The sequence below is a fragment of the Eutrema salsugineum genome, unplaced genomic scaffold (assembly GCF_000478725.1).
Source record: "Eutrema salsugineum unplaced genomic scaffold, Eutsalg1_0 scaffold_12, whole genome shotgun sequence".
NCBI lineage: Eukaryota > Viridiplantae > Streptophyta > Magnoliopsida > Brassicales > Brassicaceae > Eutrema > Eutrema salsugineum.
The window spans coordinates 8253963-8278114 of NW_006256895.1; the positions used below are offsets into that span (position 1 = coordinate 8253963).

At 38.7% G+C, this 24152-nt stretch overlaps 2 protein-coding genes, 1 long non-coding RNA gene and 1 other non-coding gene across 4 annotated transcripts; 2 read left to right on the plus strand and 2 right to left on the minus strand.

Moving 5' to 3' along the window:
* Positions 1-3942: 3942 nt before the first annotated feature.
* LOC112089175 lies at positions 3943-4708 on the minus strand. Its single transcript, XM_024160151.1, has 3 exons — positions 4461-4708; positions 4152-4371; positions 3943-4095 (listed from the first exon to the last, which is right to left on the minus strand). The coding sequence occupies exons 1-3, from the start codon at positions 4706-4708 to the stop codon at positions 3943-3945; spliced, it is 621 nt and encodes a 206-aa protein (XP_024015919.1).
* Positions 4709-7076: 2368 nt separating this feature from the next.
* LOC112089239 lies at positions 7077-8228 on the plus strand. The gene is made up of 2 exons (XR_002900912.1): positions 7077-7761; positions 7991-8228. It is a non-coding gene; the product is annotated as an uncharacterized LOC112089239 (long non-coding RNA).
* Positions 8229-12073: 3845 nt separating this feature from the next.
* LOC18025651 (zinc finger CCCH domain-containing protein 23) lies at positions 12074-13357 on the plus strand. The gene has a single exon (XM_006408767.2). It carries the CDS (start codon positions 12108-12110, stop codon positions 13056-13058), a length of 951 nt encoding a protein of 316 aa, XP_006408830.1. The 5' UTR covers positions 12074-12107; the 3' UTR covers positions 13059-13357.
* A 5302-nt stretch (positions 13358-18659) lies between these two features.
* LOC112089627 lies at positions 18660-18766 on the minus strand. Its single transcript, XR_002901254.1, has one exon. It is a non-coding gene; the product is annotated as a small nucleolar RNA R71 (small nucleolar RNA).
* Between the last annotated feature and the right edge of the window lie 5386 nt (positions 18767-24152).

Below are 24152 nucleotides of genomic sequence, written 5' to 3' on the forward strand. Positions count from 1 at the left end.
AACCATTGGATTGTCTCCAAACCAAGTGCATTAGGAAGCTAGTTGGATCCTCTATGTTTTCTCAAATTTTGGGGGTGATCAGGCGGTGAGAAGGTCTTCATCGCTTGTCATACTTCTGACGGTCTGCATTTATCCAAAATTGCTCATTTGTTCCAAATTGCATATCTTTTTCCCAAGTTTCCTATAAAGTCTTTTGAAACTCTAAAACATTGAAAACACTTTAAAAACCTTTGAAAACAGAGTTAAAACACCTGCATAAATACAATTATGATCCATAAAAGTGGTCAAAATACGGTGTTATCACTTCTCAGAGGTTCTTCTAGTTTTGCTCCGATTTCGACGCATCGTTCTGGACGCGCTTCGTCTATGCACACCGAGTCCACCGCATCACATACCGGCTCGGCGCGCGTTTCGCGGCTCTCCATGATCTGTAATTGCTATAAGAGTTTCGAGAGCTCGTTCGCAGGCTCTCGATCCGTCTTCATCTTTTTGCGATCTATGTCTGCTTGTGCGTCGGTGACGGGGTTCCTCAGCTTGTGCTCCGCTAAGCAGCACATTCGCGACTCCTTCTGATTTTCCCAGATTGTTTTTATGCCTGCTGGAGTCAGGAATTTGAGGCAGAGGTGATAGATGGAAGGGACCGCCCTCATCGCGTTGATCCATGGACTTCCCATAATCACATTGTAGATTGTTGGGTGATCGGTGACGCAGAATTCGACGATCCTAGTGACTCCACCAGCTACTACAGGGAGCCTAATTGTTCCCATAGTTAACGTTGTTTCTCCTGAAAATCCGGTTAGAGGTTTGGGGATTGCCGTCACCTCGGAGAGATCGATTCCCATCCTTCTGAGTGTCTCCCTGAAAATGACGTCTACCGAGCTTCCAGTATCGATGAGCACCCTCGCTACATCGTGATCCCTGATCGTCAATTCGATCACCAGTGGGTCGTTGTGTGGTCTATCGATCGGGATATCGGGATATCGGTCGGTTCTGTCCAATTTTCCTTCGCTTCGGCTCGGCGCTGATAAGCTTTGATGGAGGACACCGTGTCTTGGTAATATTGAGATCCACCCATAATCATGTTGATCCTTTGCCTGGGCTCGGATCGCTCTTCAAGTTCGCCTCTCCTGTCGCGCCTGGTGTTATCGCCCGTCGGGGGGGATTTGCGGGTTCATTAGGGACGAGGTTTTTGAGGTTAACCGCGTTCTGGAGCTCTCCTGCCGCCATCTTAGCTGCGATTTTTTCTCCTAGAGTTCGTCATTGTGCCGTTGAATGCCCGTGGGTCTGGTGATACTCGCAGAATGCCTTTTCGTCGTAGTTAGTGGGCTTTCTTACCCAAGTGTTGTTGTGCGGCTCTCCTCTTCCGCGTTCAGTGCCTACTTGGTAGTTATGAGCACCTCCGCTTCTAGGTTCGTTCGAGCTCTGCGTTGTTGCGTTGTTTGACGGATTGCCTTTCTCTGAGGGGCGCGTCAAAATTGAGCTTCGGATCGCTGCTTTCGTTGCTTCGTACTGCTCGTCCAGATTCTTCATCTCTTCCTCGTTTACGACGAAGTCTAATGACCGATGCAAGGCATCCTGAATCGTTTGTGGCATGTTGAGTGCCATTTCCCATCGAAATTCGGATTTGTACCACAAAGACCGTTTCAGAGCTTCGAGTGCAGCCTTGTCGCTTATTCCTTCTATTTTGGATACGACCGCCTTGAACCTTGCCATGTAATCCCGAAGCGCTTCGTTCGGTCTTTGGGATAGCGTCCACAGGTCGGCATCAGAAGTTCCTCTATCCATAAACATCGAGTATTGTTTAAGGAACAAGGCGGAGAGCTGTTGGAATCTGCCGATTGAATTGCGCTCCTGCCTCGAAAACCACTCGAGCGCGGCTCCCTTGAGATGTTCCACGAAGAGCAAGCAATATCCGGCATCTACTTCCTGCTCGGTTAGTTTGGCAGCGTTCTTTGTGAAAGCTCGTCCCATTGCTATCTGAAACGCTGTGATGTGTGCTTTGGGATCGGTTGTTCCTTCGTAGAACGGGATTCTCACCTTCCCGGGCTCGGGAATCTTAGCCTCTGTGATTCTCGCTTTGAATGGTGTTCTCTGGGTTTCTTCAAGCATCCGATCGATCTCGAGCGCAGCACTCGTCGCGTTATGCACTTGAGACTTCATGGCGCGTATCTCGGCTACTGTCCGAGCCATCGAGGCTCGCAGCTCTTTGATTTCGAGGGTTTGCGCGTGAGTCATTCCCTTTGATTGTGGGAGTCGCTCCCGCTATTCTCTCCTCGGCTCGTCTTCGCGTTCCGCCTGCTCGATCCATTGGAGGTTTTCTTCTTCTTCAGTCGGGTTGTCGCCGCGAGCCGGATCGGTGATTTCGTCAGTCCGGACGCCGTTTAGTGCTGAGGCGAGCTCTTCTTGGCTTATTCGCCGAGCCGAGCCGTTTTGTTGCGAGTTCGTGGTTTCATCGTTCTGTAGGGTGTCCACGTCGATCGCGTCATTCTCCTCTTCGCCGGCTCGTCGCCTTGAGTTCCGATGGAGTGGAGGCGGCTCGGTCATGTTGACTCGGGTTGCCGCGGGAGTCTGTCCGCCGAGGGGACGAAACATTGGTGGAGCCAAGGGGTTTCTTGCGCCGCTCCCCGAGGCCTCTGCAGGCGTTGAGAAATTGAAGCGTCTCCGGATTCCATCCATCGGGTCGGAGATTCCGGCTCTCCAAGTTGGTTGTCGTCGCTCGGCCGTCATCGCGTCGAGCCTCTCTGTAATCGCCTCATTTCTTTTGTCCTGCTCGTCGATCTTCTTCATCAACGCAGCCATCATGTTTCGCATCTCCTCTTGGGTTTCGGGCGTTGCTGTCGTTGTGCCTGATGCTGGAGCGTCCTTCTCCGTGCCGTTTTCGTTGTTGTTGTTGTTGTTGTTATCGTCGAGGGTGTTGCTCGCCATGTTCTTCGGATCTTAAAGTATTGTCGATTTAGAGTAAGAAAGTTTCGACTCCCCACAGACAGCACCAAATTGTGTGAGCCAAAACTCGTACTACCAAAAATTTGTAAGGAAAAACTAAGGGATCCGAAATTTCTAGGGTAATCGCAAGAACAGTAAGATCGAAAGAGGGTTTTTATTGCTGTGAAAGTGTTTAGGTCTTGTTGCTTAGGGTTGCCCCAGTTCCAGAATGGATTGCATACATTGTCTATTTATACTAACTTTCTAAACCGCCTAGCCGAGAATCTCTGGAGAGATTTTAGGAACATTTCCTTATCGCTTCATGCGGCCACCGCCTCAAGACATCGCCTAGGGTTTTTATGGGCTTTCTTCCTTCAAGACTTCGGTTCGGCCCATCTCGGAAGGATCAGTTCGGCCCATCTCGGAAGGATCAGTTCGGCCCATTTGCGAAAGGTAACGGCTCGGTCCATTCTCTTTCTTGCACAGCTCGGCCCATCTTCTCTCATGCGCGGCTCACCTATCGCCTCCTCACGGCTCAACCCATCTGCATCATTGGGTACAGCTCGGCCTCCTCCTCTTATGTGGGAGTTCGGCCCTTACCATCGGCTCTCCCGATAGTTAAATTTTATTCTTGACATGGTTTTGACCGGTTGGGATGAAACCGACCCCAACAAAATTGTCTGAACATGTAAGCACAGAACAGTCCTTGCTCTCCTCTCTATTTGCTTCTAATATGTCTCCGACCTTGTTTGGAAAAGGCAATATATACGCCTTAGATTTCTTCAATCTGCGTGCTATACGTTACATAGCCCGTCTCCTAATTACCTCCAACATGTTTATCAGAGACAGTTCTCTAGCTCCTTTAATGATCCTGTTAAAGTTCTCTGACAAACTGCTGCATACATTAGAAGACCTTTCATTTCCAGTGAAAAAAGTAAAGCACCAAGTCTTTGGCTCCGTAGCTAACAAATCATCGTGTGCCTCTGCATCGTATGCTCTGAGCTCATCCATATGAAGTTGCTACTCTCCCACTATTTTGCTGTATGCCACATTCCAGAAAAATGGCTTGTAATCAACATTGCCATATTTCTTTTTCCAGTTCCTGTAAACATGTTTTGCACAATTTCTATGCTCAGCATTTGAAAAAACAGTAGCAAGAGCTACTTTTAGACGCTGCATAAGACGTACAAAATTCATTAGTATTTATCATAAGCATTGATGAAGAGTGCCTTTTGCCTATCAGATATGAATGTAACTCCATCTCCTACACCCAAATCTAAATCAGCCTTCAACTTCTTAATGAACCATTCCCAAGAATCCTTGTTCTCCCCTCTAACGACTGCCCAAGCTATAGGATAAATCCTATTTTCTACATCCCTACCAACAGCAGCTAGTATCTCTCCCTTCAACTCCCATTTTAAGAAAGCACTATCAAGCCCTATCAAAGGTCTGCAATATTTCTTCCAACTTCTTCTCAGCTATTCAAAACATAAATAAAATCTCTCGAACACCTGTTTTCCATCCTTTTTAATGGTTACAATCTCGGTCCTAACTCCCTCATTAGACCTAAAAACTCAGCTTCATAGTCCCACAACTTAGTAAACTGTTCTTTCTGAGTCTCCAAAACCATATCCAATGCAATTCTCCTTGCTTTTCGGCACTTGAAGATTGAAACTGAGATCTTGTACCTGTGCATTAGCTCATCCTTAATATCAGAACTCCTTATCTCTGGTCGTCGCCTTGCTTCCTCTTTGAAAAGCCTTGCAATAGTACCTTGTTTCAGCATCCTAGCTCTTCCCGTAGGCAAATGACAGTGTTTTTTTTCATATACTTTGACCATCCATTTCCGTATTGGCTTCTCCACCGAACAGTAGATCCTCCATTTGCATTTCTCATGTGTGCATATCGCTGCATACCTTTTAGAGTTCCACTTACTCAACTTCACATCATATTGAGTTTTCAAAACATACCTCAATAGTTGATCCTTGAACTCATCTCCATTGTTAAAAGTTTGCATTAACCATAATCAGCCTTACTCTTTCCTTTGAACCTCCTTCCACGGTCATCTGTCTTCTTCCAATTAGCCCATTCTTCATCAGTGTCTTCTGGAGAATCTGGGTATCCACCATCTTTCTTTGGTCTCTCACCTTCAATGTCACTATCCACACCTTCGTCATCTGCAATAGGATGAGTAGTCTCACCATGAAATACAGGAGAAGGCTCTTGTTCGAGTAATGCCAACATATTGTCAAACCGTGGGTCATCATCTCCTTCACCTAATATCTGATTGTCATCCTCAGGTGGCACTCCACACTCTTCTTCTCTGTTAACCACTAAAGCACCTTCTTCATGTCTCTCTTCTTCCTCATTTTCTTGCTCACTGTTTAACATCACTCTTGTCACTCTCTTGTTCTCTATCCTCCTCGTCACTCTCTTGTTCTCTACCCTCTTCATCACTACTGTTTTTATCATCACCATTCTCACCATCATCATCTTCCGCTCTAGTCTCAACACCTACAGATGGTGGAATCTCACTATGCTCAATGTAGATGTGAACCTCTCTACAATCCTTCTCCTCTAATGCCATCTTCATAAGCTCACGATCCTTATCCTCAAATACATATCTAACCATCGACATATTCTCAGTAGGAAGTCTATACCACAATCTCACCACATCGTTCGCAACTTCCCGATTTCTACTAAAATCTTCGAAAATAGAAAAGGTGAGTAAATCAGAGTCTACCACCATAGGAGCCGTCAATCCTCCTTTATAACATAACTTGTTCCGCACCTTCGACATTGAACCTACATAGTCAATGTGGAGCTTCACATTATCATCTCCGCTGCACAAACACAACACTCTTCGATGTTAGCAATATTCATCAAACACACCCACGAAATTGAAGTACTGACTCGATTTAGGGTTTAGATGTACCTCATATTTCTTGCTTTGCCTTCAATTCGATCTCGCGAACGCGATTTATAGTTCATCTGGGCAATCAAAATTTTAGGGTTTCAACCCAGAATTGGGGATTTTTTCTTTTCTTGGGGTTTTGATCGAGCATTGATCGGGTTAAACAAATATATCAGGTTTATGATACTGGTCTGGATACGGGTTTGGATAGTCCAACTAAAGCTTAACCACTATGGGTTACTGTAGTTAGTCTGTTAATGGGATTAGAACGGTGTTTGAATTTCCGTTTACAGTCGTTTCGTATACGGTGTAAAAGAAGTATACGGTTAACATATGATGATTTAAAATAGGAAAAAAATAACTTAAGGTTTTTTCCTGGGCATACAAAAAGTTGAGGATTTAAAAAGCTGATCAAAATTAACTTGATGATTTAATATGGAATTTTCCCTACATTATAAGTTAAAGTTACATAAACATAATAACAAAAATACACAAACTAAATTATAAATGATTATATAACACCATATTATTCAACAAAAAATTTCCATAATGTTTCCAAATATAATCAATCAATGCATTCTGAAGTGATAAATGAGTCTTTTATTTTTTTAATCTGTAAATTACGAGATAAAAACTGGTGTAATATTATTGTTGTGTATAATTTGGTTTTTATATTATGTAATATTTCTTTGATATTGGTATTTTAATTTCAGTTTTTCATTTAATTTTATATAAAAACATAAAATTTATAAAGATATATATAAAATATTCATGAAATATAATTTTTTTTGAATTTAAATGATAAATATAATAAATAAAATGTATAAGAGCTAAAATATAAATAGAAAACTGCAAACCTCAAATCTGAGGTTTTGAGTAGTGAAACCTCAAAATTTGATGTTTTAAAGTTGCTTTTAGAATAAACAAAATCTTATATTTAAAAATTTGAGGTTGTTTTTGAAGATGTCTTTATTTTACCATACTCTCGGTTGTAAGGGCACTTCTTCTTTGACCAAGCCACACCAATATTACAGTTTGTTCCATCCACTTATGGGTGCTTCCCATGTATTTTATTACTCTTGAGTCCACATGAGAATTTCTGAATCATTCTCGCCAACTCTTGAAAACAAAATCATTGATACACATATTCAGTAAAGTTTGTAACAATTTATGGAGCTGTAAAAGTTATCCCTTCTTTCATTCAAAAAAAAAAAAAGGTTTTCCCTTCAAAGCCTCTAAATCCTTATATTACTACTAAAGCATAAGTCACATGGCCAATCAAATCTTGTCACATGGCTTGAGATAAAAAAAAAAACGGGATAATGCAAAAAAAAAAAAAAAAAAACATGAACCGTGAACGGTTTCTAGAAACAGCCACGACCCACGATCTCTCTTCTTCTACTGGTAAAAGACCCACGATCCTTCTTCTTCGTCCACGATTCTCTCTTTCCCATATTCTTTTATTTTAAAAAACAGCAGAAAAATACTCAGTCAATGAAAAACAGCATATGAAAGTTTTATACTCCTTCTTCTTCGATTTCAAAACCCTGATTCAGAATTGAGGCCGTATCGAATGTCATGAGCCTGAGCTGAGTTCGATTCAGGGGTAAACGGATCTCAGCAACCTATTTTTGCCAGTAACGCTCTCTGTCTCCCCTCTATACAGTTTCGTCGTCTTCGGCCATCAGATTGCTTCATCGAAACCGGTTATGCGCAAGGAAGGTTTGAGAAATAGTGGATTTGGTACATAAATTGAAAACTGTAGAGAGGTTTGCATTTTTTTCATCTGTAATTTTAATGTTTTAGATTTTTGGTAAGAAAAACTGGTTTATGCACAGTTGCAGGGGCAAGTGGAACATGAAAGGTTGAAGATGCGGTGCTGCAATTGGGAACGATGATTAAATTGTAAGACAAAATTAAGAGAGGTATATATTAGCTACATATTTGCATCAATTGTTTCAGTTTCGGTAAATTGGTCCACAATTTCTGTAGTAAAGATCACATATTCTCAAACTATTATGTAAGATAATTTTGATTACTTAATTATTTTTCCATTGATACTAATTTTTAATTTTTGATTTGCTTTCATAAAATGATATTTCTGTGTTACATGCTGACTTTAACTTTTTTATTTTTTTTAATTGGATTTGTAAGATTGTTTGCAGATAGAGACATACTAAAAGAATTACCGGAAAACAAAAACAGAAAAGTGTCAAACGTACAACCACGGAACCACCAGTCAAGAGAACAAGTCAATAGGCAATTGGCTTCAAACCAATATTTGTCTCATACCAGTTTAGTTTTCATATGTTTATGGTTAATCCATGGTGACTATACTAATGTTTTGTTATGAATTATCATTTCCTTCTTATAACTCGAATTTATGTTTTAACATTTGGTTTTATTTTTAGGAAAAAAATTTCCCGTGCATAGCACGGGAGTAAATATTAGTAACTCAGAAGTGCCATGGGAAACATTTTTTTTTCAATTTTTATAGGGATTCTCTCACTCTTCAATCAGCCAAACAAGTAATTGACTTTCACATATATTGATTCTTTATCAAAATGTTCGCTTGAAAATTGAAAATTAGATTATATTCATTTTTGTTTATCAAACCCTCACTTGCAAAGGGAAAATTAGATTGTACCCAAATGTCTCAAACCTGCCTTGCAAGGGTACATGTAAAGTAATATAATTTATTGATACTTCTCATTCCATCCGCACAACTAAAAACCCATTCAACATTTTTGACATAAAATCTTTTATTTTCAGCATTGTCAGGACGTGCCAAACTTTTTTTTTTAGTCGAGTTTAAAGATGGAAATGCATCCATGTCCGCGAAAGTATCAATCAGTTTTTTTTTTTCAAATTGCGGCCTAACCAATACTTTGATTTTACAAAGTAGTCTCCAACTTGGTTACGAACTCTAAAATATGCATTGACTTGAAATAATGTTTAATCTTCTTTGGCAACTCGTCTCTACGAGGGTTGTTTAGGAGATTTTTGGTCTTTTTAGGGTAAATCTCCTACAAAACAAGAGAAAATGTGAATGTTCGAAAAACACGATGACAGGGTGTTTTCAGATGGCTATCTGACGCTTAAGTCAGAAAACGATAAAAGAAAAGACCATGACGTGGCAAATCGGAGAAAGAAAATGAGGATCAGAAAACGGAAAGGAAAGCGGGCCGATAGTTCTTAGAAAGGGCTGAGTCTACTTGGGCTTGAGTTTAGTGGACTCTTCGAGGTTCGAGGTGGAAGAGAGAAGAAATGTAAAAGTTTGTAGGTAGAAATACTCTACGGTTTCATAACCGCTGTGGAGATAGAAGTTAGAAAATGGTCGGACTAATGACCGAAAAATGAGAGTGCTAGGCCTTGTGAGTTATGAATATCTAGAGAGATAATATAAGCTCAAAGTATCGAAAAGATTCAATCCCTTTCTTGTTGGAAAATTTTAAGTATTTATAGAATTTTACCTGACCTGGATTAGTATACTGGGTTGGACCTTGGGTTGTTGGTTTTGCGGATTGGTCTGGGATCCAACACGATTGGCTGAATCTTGCTGCTTGAATCACGCTTCTGACGGTCTCACCAATTTTCATTGGCGTTTTCTGCTAACTGTCAGGGTAACCCTTAGCACGTTCCTTTCATTCTCAGCGTAAGGGTAGGGTTCGGCGATTCAGATGCGGTATGACCTTTACTGATTTTTTTGTCTTTCTCTGCCTTACACGAATAGTCACTATCACCTAATACGTGTAAGCATAAGCATTAAATACTGATCTCGTGAGTTTACAAAGGTATGAGCAATGAAATCAGTCAAACTCATATTTCATCTATCGAATGGAAGGAAATTTGAATAGTGTTTCCTGTTTAAGGAGATATTTACCTGATCCGGATCTTTTGATACTAGGACTGGACTTTTGGGGTTGCCTTGTTGGTTGTTTTCTCTCTCCGGGTACCTATGTAGATTACTCTTTCTTACATTCCGACCCTGCCAGATCACTGAGCTTAGGTCTAGAATATAAGGAAGGCAACCTCTCCTCCTTATGACCACTCAGTTCCTGACTTTCTTGTTTTTGATAGCATAGTCTGCACTATCAGATACGAGGAACCCGAAAACAGGTGGCATTTCATGTTGGGTCTCCCGAATCTGATAGATTCGAGGCTCCGTGCTATATGCTTAAGTCGTATTGGATCATAAGCCCAATATGAAACCTACTTTGATTCGGGAGGCCGTACCTACAAAAAAATAATGAGCGCACAAACACATAATTTGTCCATGTGGGAAATATCGAATTTATCTTTAACAAAGATGTTTGGTTAAAATTTTTGCTTTTAAACTGTTGGTTTTAAAATTTTAAACAGTAAACTTGTTTTTTAGTTTATGTCTGTGTTCTTTAAAAAGAAAAAAAACTTAACTTTTTTTTTTTGTCGACAAAAAAAAATCCCATTAACCACTATTACTCCTATAAATAGTAATTAAAATAAACTGCTTTTATATATATATATATATAAATTTTTTTTTGGTAAAATGTTAAACTGCTTTTATATTTATAGTTGTTGTCTTGTTGAATTGGTTCTATTAAAACAGAAACACATTTAGTGCTTGCATCCAAACATTCCCAAAGTTTTTTTATAATATTTTATTTTATTTTTATATTTAATTTCCAAAAATTAGTTATTAATTTAGATATTTTTAGATTTCCTAAAATCTAGGTCATCTTTAATTTAAATTTCAAATTATTAGAAATTTAATTAAATTTAGTTACAAAAATTTGCATTCAATTTAATTTAAATTCAAAAAATTTAAAAAAATTATAATTGAATTTTATTACGAAAATTTAGATAATAATTTTAATACTTTAGAATTTCTTAAATACAGGAAAGATTTAATTTAAAATTTTAAATTTAAATAATATTTTTATAAAAATGTATAGTAAATAAATATTTTATCGTATTTTATCATAAAGTGGTCTAAAATATCAAATATTTGAGATTAATAAATATTTATATTATAAAATAATATGATCGAGCTGATTCGAGTTATATATATATATATATATATATATATATATAAGGTCTATGAGTTAATTTATTAAAACATATAAGATATTAAGATGATTTGAGACAATTAAACTAACAGATTAGTCCGTTTATATATATATATATATACATTTTTTTAATAGCAGAAATAGTAAATAAATATCTTATTATATTTTTTCTTGGTCCAAATATTCCACATTAGTAAATATTTATAGAGTTATATAATTATAATTATAGTCTTATACGAGTTAGTTTGTCAAAACATGTAAGATATTAAAAATGATTTAAAAAAACTAAACGGATGGATTAGCAAATTCATAGATATATAGATTGTTTATGTGTAAATCTAAATTCACATAATAACAAAGTTTATAATTAACATTAGATCAATGTATACTTAATTAACGTATACTCTTATTTTACTAATATACAAATTTTACTGTTTAAAATTAAAATATGATAACAATTTTTTGATTAAAAAAAATAAATAACAAAAATAAAATTATATCTAAACAAAAAAGATAAATACAACTTATATTAGAAATAAAAAATAAAACATTCCCACGTAGACGCACGAGATTAAAATCTAGTTTAGATTTACAACACAGTTATATAATAGTAACTTCATGTTATTTACAGATCTATTATCACTTTCACGTGGATTTCTCCGTCGGGTTTGCTAGTTCAATGCCTATTTGGCTGGTTCTTAAATGTCAAGTAGTTTCCTTTGTCTAAAGCCACGTGCCGTCTCATCAGAAGCCAATAATCTCAACTCTCAAGCATATTGGTGTTTCTATTTCCCACTACGAATCACTCTCCACGTGTCCTCTAACTTATCGTATTTTCAAATTCTCGCGATTATATCGTAAATAAAAATATCTGGGTTAATTCACGAGAACCACATTGCTTGCTTTCTACCGAGATAAGTGTTAACTGCCACGTCAGAATCTGTCCTTTATCCGTGAGATATTAGTCTCACTTAACTGTGACATAAAATCCATGAAAATATTATCTGATTTCAAAATCAACGGTAGAGATTAGCCCTTGACGCTACGATCAATGCGTGAAAATATCTCGTACGCACTTATTATAGTTTAACCGTACGGGTATTGTGGATAGAGTAAGATTTTCTTAACTTAACCACGGTTATTATCTAACCTAACTATAGTTAAATAAAGCAATTTATAATAAGGAGACAAGACTCTTTCTTCTTCTGGTGCCTAAACCGAAAATGATGATCGGAGAAAATAGCCGGCCACATCCAACGATCCATATCCCTCCGTGGGATCCGATCAACGATCCAACGGCCACAATTTCATCACCATTCTCTTCCGTTAACTTTCACGACTATCCACACTCTCTCGACTCTTTCGCTTCTCTTTACCGTTACCTTCCATCCAACGAGTTCGCGAACGATTCCGACTCATCAAGCGGCGATGAGTCACTCTCACTCTCATTCGCTGACTCGTTCGCGTGCGATGAGTTTCGCATGTACGAGTTCAAAGTACGGCGATGCTCTCGAGGCCGATCTCACGACTGGACGGAGTGTCCGTTTGCGCATCCCGGAGAGAAAGCTCGGAGACGCGATCCGACGAAGTATCATTACTCAGGTACGGCTTGTCCTGAGTTTCGTAGAGGGAGTTGTAGAAGAGGTGACTCGTGTGAGTTCGCTCATGGTGTTTTCGAGTGTTGGCTACATCCCGCTCGTTATCGGACTCAGCCTTGTAAAGATGGGACGAGTTGCCGGAGAAGAATCTGTTTCTTTGCTCATACGCCGGAGCAGTTACGCTTTTTGGCGAACTCAGCAGAGCCAGATCTTGGATTATCATCGATTCGTAACCACTTTTCGAAATCAGCGACGGCTACTTCTCCTACATCGATCTTAATCTCTCCTCCGTTTTCTCCACAATCGGAATCTCCGCCGCTTTCTCCGAGCACCGGTGAACTTATTGCGTCTATGCGGAAAATGCAATTGAACGGAGGATGTTCATTGAGCTCACCGCTAGGGTTACCTCACCGGTCGAGTCTGACTCAGGGAAGGACATGGCCGCGGATAAGAGAGTTCGAGATCTGGGACAATGCATGTGAAGAAGAAGTTCCGGCGATGAAACTGGTGGAATCTGGGAAAGAACTGAGAGCGAGGATGTATGCGAGGCTCAGCAGAGAAAACTCGCTCGGGTGAGTCGACTCGGTTCTATCAACTGAGGCATTAATACGATTTGTGAATATTGATGTGTAGATAAAGTGACGCAACTACGGATGATGATGAAGAAGAAAAGCGTTTAGGAACAAAAAAATTGTAAAGCTATGGATAATGCGAGGTTAATTTTGGGATTTCTGCAAGTTTTTTTAACATGTTCGTATTTTGTTTATTTGATTTACAATCGTTTTTCTTTGTTGTTTACTAATGTTATATCTTTGTAATTACTTCTCAAATGGATTTGGATTTTTATCTTTGTTGAAGAAAAGAATATTCAAGTTGTTGCTTCGTCAATATTAATTTCGTTAGCTGAAAGTATTTTAATGGGACAGAAACACTTTGAGATAAATGGAAGAATCCCTAAATGGAAATAAAACTTGTGTTGGTAAAATAAAGAAATAAAATAGTATAAAGCGAGTCGATCTTTGTTGGCAATTGTCTCTCTTTGTCCTCAGCCACTCGAGAGTGAAAGCAATCTGTTTTTTCTAGCGGTTACGACGTAAACTGCCCCTGAAAATCAATCTAGTCCTCAAGGTTGTAGTGTGTAAACTGTCAGTTTAGCCAAGGTTGAAGTGTGTAAACTGTCAGTTTAGCCAATACAACTTTGAGTTTCCACAAGCATTTCAGCAGTTATGCGTGAGCGGTTCTGGAATTTTCTCAACCTGGAGAGCTCCATCTAGTGTGAGTTGCTTCGACAACGAAAATGTAACTGATGCTCTTTCTACTTCTGTTTAATGTTGTTTATAGTCTTGGGAAGTATTCCCTATTTCCTTTACTTATCCTTCATAGTTCCATAAAAAGAATATTTTCTTTCTCTATTATCTGGTCTTATTATTTGTTTTCTATTTGAATATTGTTATAGTTTTGATGAATGATTGAGATTGATCATTAATAAACCTTACAAAAATGAGGTTTTCTCTGCCAATAAATATATGCCTTTAATATATTACAAAAGAATTACAGAAATACAATTATAGACAAGAAGAGAGAAACCTAACTCCTATTTTAGAGATCAAGCTTTTTGTCACTCTTATTTTCTATTCAAGATACGTTCAAGAAAACTTGTCAGAAACTATGAATGTAGGTATTCTGCTAATTCGATTTTGTTATGTGATTACTTTAAATATTTAAAGAAGGGTTCATGTGAAATTATGCTTTCAAAATTCAGTATTTCTTCTATTTGATCATTCTTCTCTCCCAAAAAGAATATTAAATCAAGCAAGCAGAATATTTGTTTGGACATAACATCTATGTATGACAACTTCAACACTATAACAGAGCATTGAACCTCTGTTAGATATAGAATCGATTTCAAAACCAAACCCTTTATTAAGTAATAGCAAATGGAAAAAGAGTAAAACAACTCCCCAAAAGAGAAGGTAAGTTCTTTTTTCTCGGATAAACCGATAAAACCTTCCAAAGATCTCTCTTGCTTGGATGTCTTTCATAACCAAGTCTTCACCTCTATATATATAAGAAAACATAAAAGCAAACTATCTAAATGAAATAATAAAATAGAAATCATAAATTGATAAATAGAAATCGTAAGTAAAAAGGTAATTATCCTAATAGCAATATTTATATCATTCCCGACCCCTTGAAGAACAGCCTTGTCCCAAGGCTGGATTCTGAAGTAATATGCTATTCCACAACAATTATCTCGCCATCCACAATGACTTCGTCCTCTGCCAATACCAAAGTTCTAAGAGATCTATAGGGGCAATCATGTTGAGGAGCATATGGTTCTTGTATTAGAATCATAGTCCTCTCGTCTTCATGTGGAGGTATTCTTGATGTGAATATTGACGTTTTCCCCCTGGCTTATAGAGGTTGCTGCTTGAACAACCATTAGAAGATGATTGGGTGTGTGTTGACATTGCTGGTTTCCCACTATCAAATGCTCTTAAATATTGATTTGGAGTTCCCGAGTCTTTAAGATATGGTAGGGTTCTGGTCACAGTAGCTCCTGACCATCCTGAACCACCACTGTCTTTAGATCGTCTGAATGCCTTTTCAGGTGGGTTGCTTTTAGCCCCATAATAAAAATCCAGCACCCTTTCAATAAACTTGGCAACACTTATTGCAGTTCGCAATTCTTCGGTGTCGTTTAGGCAAAATTTGACACAAATCTCCTCTTTTAACCCAGTGAGAAAGAATCCCTGCTGAAAATGCTGATCTAAAAGACGTATTTGAGCTGCTCGGGCAAGAAATTCATTGAAAAAATCATCCATTGAACCTGTTTGATGAAGAGCTGCCAACTGTTTGAACATAGATGTTGTAACGTCTCTCCAAACTGTTCCATCAATTCTGTTTTAAGTTGTAACCATGACAGTGTTGGGATTTGTTGGCGAAGCCACTGTAACCAATGCAAAGCATCACCTTCCATGCTCATGACAGCAATCTTAACCTTCTGAACTTCAATCGTTTGATGCAAAGAGAAATATTGTTCAATACGGGCCAACCATCCAAGGGGATCATCACCATTGAAAGCTGGCATCTTGACTTGTTTCACACCACATGGATTGTCATTACAAAGAGTCCCAACAACAGCCTGTGCCTCCATAACGTGACTTTTAGCAGTGGAAGCTGCTGAGAGGTCTTGAGCGTTTGAAGTGATCATACTCTTTTGATTAGAAACCAACAATCTTTAGGTCGCTGGTTCGAGTCCGACAGGTCGAACCAATTGTTAGAGATATAATCGATTTCAAAACCAAAACCTTTAGCAAATAGACAAAGAGTAAAACAACTCCCCAAAAGAGAATGTCAGTTCTCCTTAGATAAACTGATAAATAATCCTAAAATAAGCACATACAAATGTATCTCCACATACGCATTTTAGCACTTGTAATTTTTCACTGTCAATGTTTTTGAGTTCTGAACTTATCTTTCTTTGAAGCGTTTTCTCTTGGTTTACCTTTGTGCTTTTCTACTTGGAGCTACTGGTCGTACAAGACATCTTCCTATGTTCTCCTTGCAGAAACTTGTTCTGAATATATTTCTAGGCATTTTGAGATCTCTTCACTTTATTACTTCATTCCCTAAGAAGATTTCTAGAATATTTGAGCCCAGAACTGGAATTTAGTGGAAAGAAAAAACGACTGAAAATTGGTGTTGTAACACCCCTATCCTCGGCCACCAAAAAAACCAAGAAACTCGGATATGTTAGCTCGACAGACTAACCCCCAATGGTTAATCACCTAGTTTGGGTCTATTGGTGAGCATGTAGGATCGCGAGAAAACATCCATGTCACAACAAGCAATATAAGACATTTCCGATCATGCTAAATTATACAGAACAAAAGAAAGAGGAGGAGTGAGTAATGAGATTACTCTCTGAAGATGAGTGATAACACCGTATTTTAACCACTTTTATGGATCATAATTGTATCTTATGCAGGTGTTTTAACTCTGTTTTCAATGTTTTTAAAGTGTTTTCAATGTTTTAGAGTTTCAAAAGACTTTACAGGAAACTTGGGCAAAAAATATGCAATTTGGAACAAATGAGCAATTTTGGATATATGCAGACCGTCAGAAGTATGACAAGCGATGAAGACCTTCTCACCGTCCGATGACCCCCAAAATTTGAAACAAAATAGAGGATCCAACCAGCTTTCTAATTCACTTGGTTTGGAGACAATCCAACGGTTAGATCTTCAGATACTTCCGATGCAAGAATGACAGAAAAATGCAGTTCCGGAAGAGAGCATGTGCCGGGACCGCGGCCAACACCCATTTTCCCGCGGGTAGAGCCACCGCGACCGCGGACATTGGTCGTTCACTTTCCCGACGATTTAATTAAAGCCAAGATCAATTCCTTTCGTTATTTTTGAAGCCCTAAGTGTCCAAGACCACCTCAGAAGCTATAAATACCCCCTTTAGGTCATTCTAAAGGGGAGAACCGAAACTTAGAAAACTTAGAGAGAGAGAGAGAGGGATTTCGTGTGGAACCCTAGAGAGGAGGCCGCCGCATCAGAAGAAGGAGCCGCCGCTGGAGGAAGACATCGCGCCTCCATCTGCTTCTCCGTTCTTCGTTTTTCTTCCTTCTATTCTTTAATTTCCTGCACTTTCAATACTCTGTGATGATTGTTTACAATATGTTTGAGTAGTTACCCAGTTGGGTTTAAAGGGATTTTTCAAAGGGAATTTCATGTTTTTTTGCTTATGAGTCGATAGATTTAGGATTATTAATCTTCTAGATGTTCTTCGTTTGCCTTTAATCTTACTGCGTGATTCTTTGCTGTCCACTTAGAAGCCGATCTGATATGATATGTTGCGAAGGTTTTCATTGATTGTCTGAACTAGGGTGAAACGAGCAATTCTTCTATAGGAGTGGAAACCTACCTGTAGTTGAGTTGTGAATATTGATGAGTCTTGTTCTGCTATTGCATTTTCTCCCTTCCAGGATCAAAGTGGAAACCTACTGATCAGGATTGCGAGAGATAGTTGTTTAGTGCTGCGAAAGTAGGCTATTCATACTTCCGTGCCTCGAGTTCTAGAACATACGTACTTGATTACCTTTATCATATGTTTAAAAATCGACTTAGCATAGACCAAGAACCTCTACGAATTCCCCTTGAGCCCCAATGTTTGTCTTTAATTGCTTACAACCTTAGATTTCCATTCTGCTTTTATTCGCTTGTTACTTGTTTTCATTCATAACCGATTTTTACTTGCTTGCACTTGCTTTCGTTTTTATTTGCTTTTACTTGTTTAGCTTTTTAGTTTAGATTTAGTGACAACCAAAAACCCAAAACCAAAACCAAAACCTTTTTAGTTCTAGTCTGATTTAAGCGTTGCAGTGAATTCGTACTGAAACAACTAAGTCTCTGTGGATCGATACCCTAAGTACTACAGCGCACATCTGTGTACTTGCAGACATTTAGGGGTTATAAATTTAAAACCTGAAGCTTAGTAAAACGAAAACAACAAACCCCGTTTACAAATCGCTCATCAAGTTTTTGGCGCCGTTGCCGGGGACTTTCATTTGTTTCGTTGCGAATCCCAGCTTAAATCCATTAGAACACTTGTTTACTTTTACTTTTTCTTTTGAATTTTTCAGGTTTCTCTGCAATGAGAGACCAGGAACATGTTCCCGGGACTCTTGGTGATCCACCAAATCTTGTGGATGGTAATCCAAGCGACGATGACCTGACTGATGACGAGTTTGAAGAACCAATATATGATGACAATGAGCTAATCAGATCGACAAAACGTGAAGATGATGATGAACTGATTGGAAGTTTTGATTCACTCGAAAAGTTCATGGGAGATCGAAAAGCTATTCAACCAGCCTTACCAAAGGATGGCAAAACCGAAATTAAGGTACCCTTTATCCATTTAGTTCAACAAAATCAATTCTATGGTTATTCATTCGAAAACCCGATTGACCATATCAAGACGTTCGAAGAATTATGTGTAACCATTACAGCAAATGGGGATTACCACAAGTGTAGTCTTTTCCCATTCTCACTTAGAGATAATGCCAGCAAATGGCTAAAATCTTTGCCACCTGCTTCACTAAAAACGTGGGCAGCGTGTAGAACTGCTTTCCTAAATTGTTTTTACACTAGAAATCGTTCAAATCTCTTAAGAAACAAGATAAGAACTTATAAACAAAAAGAAGATGAAGATCTTTTAGATACTTGGGAAAGATTTAGGGAATACCAAAGAGATTGTCCACACCATATGGATATACCGAGGAATACCTGCTGGGTATCTTCTATCGCGGTATAACTCCAGAGTTACGACACTCTTTCGACACAGCAAGTAATGGAGACTTCTCAACTAGATCTGTAGAAGATGCTCATGTTTTCATTAAAAAATTAGCAAACAGCATCCGAAATCAAGTAACCTTTGGTAATTCTGCACTTCCTGAGAAGAAAGAAGAGATTTCAGAAGTTATGAAGTGTCTCCATCACATAATGAGTCATCTTGGATTGCAACAACCAAACAAGGCACACAATACGTGTAACTTTGAAGGTTGGGACAACCCAATGGATTCTTATGGTCAAGGGATGGTTAACACTGCAGAAGTCTACCAAATTCAAGATTTTCCATTCGTTTCTAATCACCACGGGTCCATTCATCCGGACCGCGGCAAACCAAGCTTTCACCGCGGTCGTGATGATGCTGACCGCGGCCAAGACCTGTTTCACCACGGTCGCAAGCCTTCTGACCGCGGGAAATCGTCTTCCGAGCTTGACTGGAAACCACCTTCCAAACCTATCTTGGCTATTCAATCTAATCCTGTTCCATATTCTAGTTTTCCCTCTTCTGAAGCTGAAAACCTAAACAAAAAGATTCTAGAGCTTGAAAAATCTAGGTCTCAAGAGATTAGTGATCTTATATCTGAACTAAAAATAATGCAAGAGGATTTCAATGAAAATTTTTCCACCCTCCTTAGCTTGATGATCAAAACTAATTCTAAAAACTTAGAAAATTCTGAAGAGGAGCCAAGTGAAAATTCTTTCGAAAGCTCAAGTGAAGCAGATCCCTCCGATGATGTGAAAGCTATCACACTTAGGAGTGGATTAGCTTACAAAGAGCCTGAATTTCCTAAAGATCCCGAAGATGAGGAAAAGGGTAAGGAAAAAGAGAAAGAAAGAGAAAGAATAACGATTGAAGATGTTGAAAAAGAAGTGGTAGGAGAGAAGGATGGAGAAGAAGTAAGAGAAGATTCATCCCGGGAAATCCTTGGAGAAGACACGATTCCACCTCCACCAACTCGTGTCTATAAACCTAAACCTCCATATCCTAGAGCCTTAAGAGCCCCTAAGAAAGAGAAAGAAAAAGCTAAGCTTAAAGAGCTAATCGATCAGTTAAATGTGAGATTACCTTTCGTAGAAGCTTGTGCTATGATTCCTGCTTTAAGAAAATACATGAAGGGTATTCTAACAAATTCTTTAACTCTTGAAGAAGGTGTTATGATGATAACCCATGAATGTAGTTCTATCCTGCAAAGCCGAATCCCTGAAAAAAAAAACGATCCTGGAAGTTTTGTACTTTCATGCACTATCAATGATGTAGCTTTTGAGCGTGCTCTCTGTGATTTAGGTTCTAGCATAAACATGATGTCTCTTTCAGTAGCAAAACGTTTAGGACACCACACTTTCCAGCCCACTAAAATTTCTTTAGTACTAGCTGATCGTTCTGTTAGACAACCTGTAGGTATCCTAATAGATATTCCTGTAGAAATCGAAAAATGTTCCATACCAACCGATTTCGTAGTTCTAGAACTAGAAAGAGAACCTAAGGATCCACTTATTCTTGGACGACCATTCTTATCTACAGCCGGAGCCATAATCAATGTTCCTGAAGGAAAAATTGACCTTCATCTAGCCGGCCTAGTTATGCAATTTGACATGAACAAAAGTTTCGATAAACCAACTTTGGATGGCAAAATTTGTTGGGTTGATGAGTTAGACGGAATTATTGAGGAATTCTATGAAGATCTACTTCTAGACGACCCTTTAAGTATCACGCTTTCACCCGCAAAAGATGAACGCAATTTCCTTGAAGAAATTTTGAGTGAGTGCGCACGTATGCTTGATAAATCTGAAACTTATAGAAAACCTCTGAACTATCTAGATCTTAAGGACCAAACAAACATTCCTACACTTCCTAAAGACATTGCTGCAGCAATTAATGATCCTTGGAGCGAGCTTAAAGCCCCTAAAGTCGAGCTTAAACCTCTTCCCGTCGGACTTAAGTATGCTTTCTTTGGACCAAATTCTACTTATCCTGTCAAAATAAACTCTGGTTTAACGGAAAAAGAAACCACAATGCTGTTGACTGAGCTGAGAAAGCATAGAAAAACCTTAGGATATTCACTTGATGACATACCTGGAATCTCTCCAGATCTTTGTATGCACAAGATAAATCTAGAGGATAATGCTAAAAACTCAATCGAAAGTCAAAGGAGACTGAACCCTAATCTCATGGATGTTGTCAAGAAGGAGATTATGAAGCTTTTAGAAGCTGGAATAATCTTTCCTATCTCAGATAGCACTTGGGTTAGCCCAGTTCATGTTGTTCCAAAGAAAGGAGGAGTCACTGTCATTAAAAATGATAAAGATGAAATGATCGCTACAAGAACAGTAACTGGACATCGTATGTGTATCGATTATCGGAACAACTAGGAAAGATCATTTTCCACTTCTCTTCATAGATCAAATGCTAGAAAGATTAGATAATCACCCCTACTATTGCTTCCTTGATGGATACTCCGGATTTTTCCAAATTCCTATTCGCCCAGAGGATCAAGAAAAAACGACATTCACTTGTCCATATGGCACGTTCGCTTACTGACGTATGCCTTTTGGATTGTGTAATGCACCTGCTACCTTCCAGTGATGCATGATGTCGATCTTCACAGATTTTATTGAGGATTTCATGGAAGTATTCATGGACGATTTCTCTGTCTATGGATCTTCTTTTGAAAAATGCCTAGGCAACCTTGGTAAAGTTCTGGAAAGATGTGAAGATAAGCATTTAGTATTAAATTGGGAAAAATGTCACTTCATGGTACGAGACAGAATCGTGCTTGGGCACAGAATTTCCGGAAAATGTATTGAAGTTGACAAAGCTAAAATTGAAGTCATGACCAGCCTACAACCACCCACAAACGTAAAAGGTATTCGTAGTTTCTTAGGACACGCAGGACGCTTCATTAAAGATTTTTCTCAAATAGCTAGACCTCTTACGCGTTTGCTTTGCAAGGAAACGAACTTCGAGTTCGATGATGAGTGCTTAGCCGCGTTTCATAAGATCAAACAAGCCCTTGTCTCCGCGCCAGTCGTGCAAACACCTGATTGGGAACTCCCATTCAAAATCATGTGCGATGCAAGTGACTACGCAGTCGGAGCAGTGCTTGGCCAACAAAAAGATAAGAAACTGCACGTAATCTACTACGCAAGCAGAACTCTAGACGAAGCTCAATGCAATTATGCTACAACAGAGAAAGAACTTCTAGCTGTCGTATTTGCATTTGAGAAATTCCGTTCTTATCTCGTAGGATCTAAGGTTATAGTTCATACTGATCATGCTGCAATCAAGTATTTAATGTCTAAGAAAGACGCTAAACCTCGGTTGATAAGATGGATCCTCCTACTGCAAGAATTCGATATCGAAATTCGAGATCGGAAAGGAGTAGATAATGGAGTTGCAGACCATCTTTCACGAATTCGAGTTGAAGAAAAATTGCCCTTAAATGATAGTTTGCCAGAAGAAAACATATATGCTATAGATACCATCCCCACAAATGCCAATTCCGCACCACCACGTCAACTCATGCGACGAGCAGATGCTTTCAACACCCCATGGTTTAGGCACATAGCGAATTACCTAGAAGCTGATGTAGAACCACCACAATTCTTTGGGTATAGGAATAACCCTATCTGTATAAGAGATGTGCTGATGGGTTAGACATTATTTTTGGGATGAACCCTATCTCTATAAGAGATGTGCTGATGGGTTATTCCGAAAATGCGTGGCTGAAGAAGAGATGGAAGAAATTTTATTCGGATGCCATAGCTCGTCTTATGCATGACACTTCGCAACCTTCAAAACCGCTTCAAAGATCTTACAATCAGGTTTCTGGTGGCTTACTTTGTTCAAAGATACTCAAGCCTATATATCGCGATGCGATAAATGCCAAAGGATGGGCAACATAAGTAAAAGGAATGAGATGCCTCAAAATTTTATTCTCGAAGTCGAAATTTTCGATGTCTGGGGAATAGATTTTATGGGACCCTTTCCTACTTCTTTTGGAAACCAATACATCTTATTAGCAGTAGACTACGTCTCTAAGTGGGTTGAAGCAGTGGCTAGTCCCACCAATGATGCGAAAGTTGTCATGAAGCTGTTTAAATCTGTTATATTTCCGCGTTTTGGAGTTCCTAGAATTGTGTTAAGTGACGGAGGATCGCACTTCATCAACAGAGTTTTCGAGAATCATCTTAGAAAGAATGGAGTTACACATAAAGTTGCTTCTCCATACCATCCCCAAACCAGCGGTCAAGTAGAAATCTCAAACAGAGAAATCAAGTCGATTTTGCAGAAAACAACTGCAGTTCATCGCAAGGATTGGTCTACAAAGCTTGACGGCGCATTATGGGCATATCGAACAGCATTCAAGACACCATTAGGAACAACACCATTCAACCTAGTTTATGGAAAAGCATGTCACCTTCCAGTAGAACTCGAGTATAAAGCACAATGGGCTATCAAGGAGATGAACATGAATCTGAAAACAGCTGGAGAAAGACGACTACTTCAACTTCACGAGTTAGAAGAAATCCGACATAATGCTTATGAAAACTCGAAGATCTACAAGGAGAAGACTAAAGCATATCATGATAAGAAGATTATTCATAGAACTTTTGCTCCTAACGATAAAGTTCTTCTTTTCAATTCTCGTTAAGCTTTTTCCAGGAAAATTACGTTCAAGATGGTCAGGACCTTTCACGATAAAGGAAGCCAAGCCATACAGAGCCATTGTCCTGTGGAACAGAACCGGAAACTCATTTACAGTGAATGGACAGCGTATAAAGCCATATCTGGCTGAAGAAACAGAAGTGTCACGACCCCGGTTAAGTCTAATCGAGCAACAATGTCAAGCTAACGACTTGAAACAAGCGCTTAGTGGGAGGCAACCCACTTGGTATTTTATCTATTTCCCTTTGACCTTTATTTTCTATTTCCATTGCTTTGTTTCTGTTTCATTTAATTTCAGGCTTTCAATAAGGAAGAACAAAAAAAAAAAAGACGAGCAACACTCTCCAGCACGATAAGTTCACTTAAACATTTTAACTTTTCTATTTTCTTTACCATTCTTTCCAAGATTTATCACACTGAGGACAGTGTGAAATAAGTCTGGAGGAGGATGTTCATCCGTTACTAATGAAATTTGATTTGTTTTGAGTTTGTTTTGGACACATAAATTTTTCAAAAAGTTTTTCATAAAATTTTTTAAAAATCGTTTCCAAAATGTTTTCAAACCAGGAACACAATAAACATTACTATGATGAATTAGACTAGTGTGCTTCTACGCTATTTCTTCGTTGTTTGCTCTTTTTG

Bases quoted from the DNA above. Each gene is read 5' to 3' on its own strand.
- LOC112089175 (XM_024160151.1), bottom strand. From the start codon at position 4,708: ATGCTGAAACAAGGTACTATTGCAAGGCTTTTCAAAGAGGAAGCAAGG. The intron at 4,372-4,460 runs GTAACCATTAAA...GAAATATTGCAG, and splicing joins AGGGAGTTAGGACCGAGATT to ACCTTTGATAGGGCTTGATA. The intron at 4,096-4,151 runs GCACTCTTCATC...CGTCTTATGCAG, and splicing joins TCATATCTGATAGGCAAAAG to CGTCTAAAAGTAGCTCTTGC.
- LOC18025651 (XM_006408767.2), top strand. From the start codon at position 12,108: ATGATGATCGGAGAAAATAGCCGGCCACATCCAACGATCCATATCCCT.